This window comes from Gadus morhua, chromosome 13, assembly GCF_902167405.1.
Source record: "Gadus morhua chromosome 13, gadMor3.0, whole genome shotgun sequence".
In the NCBI taxonomy this organism is placed as follows: Eukaryota; Metazoa; Chordata; class Actinopteri; order Gadiformes; family Gadidae; genus Gadus; species Gadus morhua.
The window spans coordinates 3,744,180-3,750,505 of NC_044060.1; the positions used below are offsets into that span (position 1 = coordinate 3,744,180).

Genomic DNA, 6,326 nt, shown 5'->3' on the forward strand with positions numbered 1-6,326 from the left:
GCACCCCTCCTTCGTTACCCCTGAACCCCCACTCTTGGTAACACTGGGTTAAGTGCTCACCATCACCACTGTGAGGATCACGATCTCAGCTTCTCTGGCCACACTTCTAATCCCCAAGTGGGTGAGGAGCAGCGATGAAAGATAAACTGTGGGCCACTCCGCCGCGGGAGAGCTCTTAAGACCTGCCCTGCTGTGCTGACGACTCTCTGCCTGTATCTCGTATCTCTCTCCGTTCCCTTGGCTCCGGCGTGCTGCTGCTGCTGCTGCTGCTGCTGCTGCTGCTGCTGCAGTACCATAAAACTAACAGTACTTCAGCACACACTGAATCTTAAGCCTCACCCTTAACACGTCTCCCTGCGCCGCCTCCCCCTCCTGCGCCCCTCTCCTCACTCCACTCTACTCGTCCGTACCGTCCGCCGCTGGCGGAGGCATAAAACTTGATGTTGTTTTTACAATCTATAATCAATGGTTATGTTCTACCTGCGCTTCCGTGGGGCGTTTGTGTCCTAGAGGTGCGTTGAGATGACCGCCAATTGCATGAAAATGATTGATGATGTTGTGCATTTCTAACCTGGAGTGAAAAAGGAAAACAGTGGGAAATGGCTTGGCTTTGCAGCTGGAAGTCGCAGCAGGGACAGTACAGTATATATAACCACTTGTGTATCAAGGTGTGTGTGTGTGTGTGTGTGTGTGTGTGTGTGTGTGTGTGTGTGTGTGTGTGTGTGTGTGTGTGTGTGTGTGTGTGTGTGTGTGTGTGTGTGTGTGTGTGCATTGCAGTGTCTGCCTCTACACACGGGAAATGCGTTGATCTATCTTCCTTACTGTTTATATGCATGAGTGGTTTCATCCCTAACGCCCCTGTCCCTCTCTCCTCCTCCTCTTCCTCCTCCTCTTCCTCCTCCTCTCTGCTGGACTCTCTGCTGCCCCCCGCTGGCGCGCCGCTCCACCCTCCTCCTGGATGATGGGGGACGCAGCTGGGCCAGGTTGGTTAGGCCTCTGCTGCTTCTGGAGTGCTGTGTGTCTCTGTCGCCGACGCATGCCTCAGGCTGGCCCTCTGGCCCCCGGACCCATCAGACCACGGGCCCCTCAGGCCCTCAAACCTGGGGCCCCTCATGGGCCCCTGTGGCCCCTAAGGCCCTGGGCCCTGTGCGTGTCGTGTGGTTCGGTGAGGTTTAGCCTATTTTCCCAATCAGTGCTCGAAGCATTGATTGCAGGATCTGTAGACTGTAGCTCGAACGATTTTTACATCCTTTTATGCAAATTAAATGTAAACAATACTGGGTCTCTGGGAAATCTGTCTGAAAAGCTCCCGCAAAGCTCTCTGCAGATATTGAGAATGCTGATGTGGGCAGTAATCAAAGCAGGCATGTCAACAACAACAACAATAGGGCAGTGTTTTCCATAAGGGTCTAAGATGCTCCATCTGGTTCAAGATAGGCCGTGCCAAAGCCTAACCACTACCATTTAATGTTCAGACAGACATTCTCTCTGTCTGTCTGTCTGTCTGTCTGTCTGTCTGTCTGTCTGTCTGTCTGTCTGTCTGTCTGTCTGTCTGTCTGTTCGCCTCTCTCGTTCCTTCTCTCTCTCTCTCTCTCTCTCTCTCTCTCTCTCTCTCTCTCTCTCTCTCTCTCTCTCTCTCTCTCTCTCTATGTTTCTCTCTCTCTCTCTCTCTCTCTCTCTCTCTCTCTCTCTCTCTCTCTCTCTCTCTCTCTCTCTCTCTCTCTCTCTCTATGTCTCTCTCTCTCTCTCTCTCTCTCTGATGCTGAATTGAATTTAAAATGCAACAACACAGGCTTTCAATAGAATCTAGAATCTATTGTCTGTCCGTCTGTCTGTCTGTCTCCCTCTCTCACTTTGTCTTTGTCTTCGTCTTTCTCTCGGTCTCTCTCTCTCTCTATATTATCCACCCACCCCTCTCTGCCGACGGAGAGGAAGCCAGTATTTTGATGTGCCATGAATCTCCCAGACAGTGATGTCCATAATTACAGTCATTGACTTACACTGTACATGTCTTCTCTCTCTCGCTCCCTCCCCTTCTCCATCTCTCTCTCTCCCCCGAAGGCTAATTTGGTAGCAGCGTTCGAGCAGAGTCTGGCCCTGATGACTGCCCGCCTCCAGACTCTGTCTGACTCTTCAGAGAGCAAGGTGTGTTCGTCTATAGATTACTGTCCACAGCGCAGTGTGTTCGTCTATAGTCTAGCAGTGTCTACTGTCCATAACACAAGGTGTTCGTCTATAGTTTACTGTCCATAACACAGTGTGTTAGTCTATAGATTACTGTCCGGAACACAAGGTGTTAGTCTATAGTTTACTGTCCACAACGCAGTGTGTTCGTCTATAGTTTACTGTCCACAGTGCAGTGTGTTCGTCTATAGTTTACTGTCCATAACACAGTGTGTTAGTCTATAGATTACTGTCTTAACCAGAAACACAAGTTGTGTTAGTCTATAGTTTACTATCTAGAACAAAAGTTGTGCTAGTCTATAGTTTACTATCTAGAACACAAGTTGTGTTAATCTATAGTTTACTATCTAGAACACAAGTTGTGTTAGTCTATAGTTTACTATCTAGAACAAAAGTTGTGCTAGTCTATAGTTTACTATCTAGAACACAAGTTGTGTTAGTCTATAGTTTACTATCTAGAACACAAGTTGTGTTAGTATGTAGTTTACTATCTAGAACACAAGTTGTGTTAGTCTATAGTTTACTATCTAGAACACAAGTTGTGTTAGTCTATAGTTTACTATCTAGAACACAAGTTGTGTTAGTCTGTAATTTACTATCTAGAACACAAGTTGTGTTAGTCTATAGTTTACTATCTAGAACACAAGTTGTGTTAGTCTGTAGTTTACTATCTAGAACACAAGTTGTGTTAGTCTGTAGTTTACTATAGACTATAGGCAGTATAATAAACTGTCTCTAAAAAAAAATCCTTAAATAAATATATCCACTTAAAATGTTCAAATATGAATTAATTAATACAAATTAGGATGAAGTCCATACAGTGGTACAGTAGTAGGCCCTTTGCATCGCCATAACGTTCGATCGGGTGAGGGTAGATGGGGTGAGGGTAGATGGGGTGGGGGTAGATGGGGTGGGGGTAGATGGGGTGGGGGTAGATGGGGTGGGGGTAGTTCGGGTGGGGGTAGATCGGGTGGGGGCAGCGGGTGCGGCCTTGCATAACCTGGGCCCTCAGCAGAGATCACACACACACATTCCCCCTCCTTGGGTTCCCGGGGGTCTCGTTGGAGCCGCGCTGCACAGAGCTCGGCCCGTTCCTAAAGCGTGGGGGAACGCGGACCACCCCCTGCCCCCGTCTCTCCTGCTCTGGGTCTTGATTCATGTCCTCCTGGCCCCCTGCCCGTCTCTCTGCACCTCCCGCTCCCCTGCTGGGTCTTGATTTGCCCCCCTCTGGGTCCTGATTCATGTCCTCCCGACCCCCTACTGAGGCTCCAGGCCCCCTCTGGGTCCTGATTCATGTCCTCCCGACCCCCTACTGAGACGTGATCCATGTACTCTGGTCCCCCTATGAGTCCTGATCCGTGTCCTTCTGGTCCCCCTATGAGTCCTGATCCATGTCCTTCTGGTCCCCCTATGAGTCCTGATCCATGTCCTTCTGGTCCCCCTATGAGTCCTGATCCATGTCCTTCTGGTCCCCCTATGAGTCCTGATCCGTGTCCTTCTGGTCCCCCTATGAGTCCTGATCCATGTCCTTCTGGTCCCCCTATGAGTCCTGATCCGTGTCCTTCTGGTCCCCCTATGAGTCCTGATCCGTGTCCTTCTGGTCCCCCTATGAGTCCTGATCCATGTACTCTCGGCCCCCTATGAGTCCTGATCCATGTACTCTCGGCCCCCTATGAGTCCTGATCCATGTCCTGCTGGTCCCCCTATGAGTCCTGATCCGTGTCCTTCTGGTCCCCCTATGAGTCCTGATCCGTGTCCTTCTGGTCCCCCTATGAGTCCTGATCCATGTCCTTCTGGTCCCCCTATGAGTCCTGATCCGTGTCCTTCTGGTCCCCCTATGAGTCCTGATCCATGTCCTTCTGGTCCCCCTATGAGTCCTGATCCATGTCCTTCTGGTCCCCCTATGAGTCCTGATCCATGTCCTTCTGGTCCCCCTATGAGTCCTGATCCATGTCCTTCTGGTCCCCCTATGAGTCCTGATCCGTGTCCTTCTGGTCCCCCTATGAGTCCTGATCCATGTCCTTCTGGTCCCCCTATGAGTCCTGATCCATGTCCTGCTGGTCCCCCTATGAGTCCTGATCCATGTCCTTCTGGTCCCCCTATGAGTCCTGATCCATGTCCTTCTGGTCCCCCTATGAGTCCTGATCCATGTCCTTCTGGTCCCCCTATGAGTCCTGATCCGTGTCCTTCTGGTCCCCCTATGAGTCCTGATCCATGTCCTTCTGGTCCCCCTATGAGTCCTGATCCATGTCCTTCTGGTCCCCCTAGGAGTCCTGGTCCATGACCCTCTACTGAGTCCTGGTCCATGACCCTCTACTGAGTCCTGGTCCATGACCCCCTACTGAGTCCTGGTCCATGACCCTCTACTGAGTCCTGGTCCTTGACCCCCTAATGAGTCCTGGTCCATGACCCCTTTCTGAGTCCTGGTCCTTGACCCTCTGGTCCCCCTTTGAGTCCTGGTCCTTGACCCCCAATGGGTCCTGGTCCTTGACCCCCCCTTACTGAGTCCTGGTCCATGACCCCCTTACTGAGTCCTGGTCCATGACCCCCCTTACTGAGTCCTGGTCCATGACCCCCTTACTGAGTCCTGGTCCTTGACCCTCTACTGAGTCCTGGTCCTTGACCCCCCTTACTGAGTCCTGGTCCTTGACCCTCTACTGAGTCCTGGTCCTTGACCCTCTACTGAGTCCTGGTCCTTGACCCCCTTTCTGAGTCTCGTTCCTGTGGCCCTGCAGACCGGAGTGTCGCCCCTCCAGGAGTCTGAGCTCAGCGAGCTGAAGGAGACCATCGAGATCCTGAAGACCAAGAACACGGAGGCCCAGGAGATCATACAGGGAGCCCTGAGCCACCCGGACATGGCCCCGCAAGGTGGGCCCCCATGACCTATGACCTATGACCCCGGCCCTAAGCTCTGCCTCACTGCACAACATTGTGTATCCATAGAGATATTATTACATTTTTCCTTTATTTTTTTACTACTTTATTACTTTGTTAATACCGAACAGCAATGGATTTAGATTACATCAAGTGAATTTGATTTGTGTTTCTAATGAGGGATGATGTATAAATATAGAAAACGATTTTTCATAAGTTTAGGTTTATTGTTCTCGTTGGTAATTCAATCTGCTTTGTTCTGGTTTCCAAAGAGCTTGTCGATGCCTGGGGATAAAGTTGTGTGGTGTTGTTTTCGTGTGACAATTTTCCAGGCTTAGATAGACGATAAAGTTTTTGTTTTATACTGTTGTGTTGGGCAGAGCTGGAGATCAGGCGTGAGAACTCGTCGGAGAGCATCACCAGTCTGAACAGCATCACCAGCCACTCCAGCATGGGCAGCCTGAAGGAGCAGGAGGCCAAGAAGAAGAAGAAGAAGAGCTGGGTGAGGACAAGATGGCCGCCAACCGTCCGAACGCACACACTATACCGAAAACAGCCCAAATCGTTTTCCTCACTCACAATCGATACACACTCAAACGCCGACGTGCCCGTCTAAGCCAAATGCGTTGACGCGCGAACGTGTCCCGTATCTGTGCTAAATAATTAACGGTGTAAAGCTAATATCGCGCGGAGCGCCGCATTACTCGAGTCAATCGCTGATGCTGTCCGCGCGACCGGTCGATGGGATGAAGTGAGGTCATGAAGCGAGACCCGCGCGACAGGAAGAAATCACCGCGGTGCACCCTCTGGAGTGCTGGGCCCCTGTGAGTCGTAGCCCCAATTATCACTCAGAGCGTTGGGCTAAGGGCTGCAGACGCTGCGTTCTGAGCAGAACTGGTGGGAAGTAGGGCTTATTACATTAGATACGCCACGGTGGGGATGTCTGTCTCAGGGCCCAGACGGTATCAGTAATGCTGAGCACCGGAGGAGACAGCCAGACGACAGTCTGCGACGCCGTAATCCGATCAGCGCCCTATCTCTCTGGTGTTGGATATAGGTTCACCGACACTCAGAGTTATCGATTAGCTGTTATGGCCGCCGGGCTCCGGTTTCTCCTTCATAATTAATGTGGCATTTCCCACAGAGAGACTTGAGTGTGCAATTCAGGGCCCTGTAACATAGATTACAACAAAAATAAGAGTCACAATATTATAAATGAACATTCTTTGTTGACATCTCAATACAGTTACACTCGGGATGACGATGTC

The 6,326-nt window shown here is 50.7% G+C and overlaps 1 protein-coding gene across 8 annotated transcripts in view; it reads left to right on the forward strand.

Annotated features, from left to right (window-relative positions):
* nav1b (neuron navigator 1b) overlaps positions 1–6,326 on the forward strand; it is a 99,158-nt gene that overhangs the window by 77,084 nt on the left and 15,748 nt on the right. For all 8 annotated transcript variants that reach the window (XM_030375158.1, XM_030375161.1, XM_030375163.1 and 5 more), the window contains 4 exons: positions 975–983; positions 2,062–2,145; positions 4,920–5,052; positions 5,439–5,560. In XM_030375158.1, the coding sequence (XP_030231018.1) occupies positions 975–983; positions 2,062–2,145; positions 4,920–5,052; positions 5,439–5,560 (348 nt within the window). The remainder of the gene's footprint in view (positions 1–974; positions 984–2,061; positions 2,146–4,919; positions 5,053–5,438; positions 5,561–6,326) is intronic.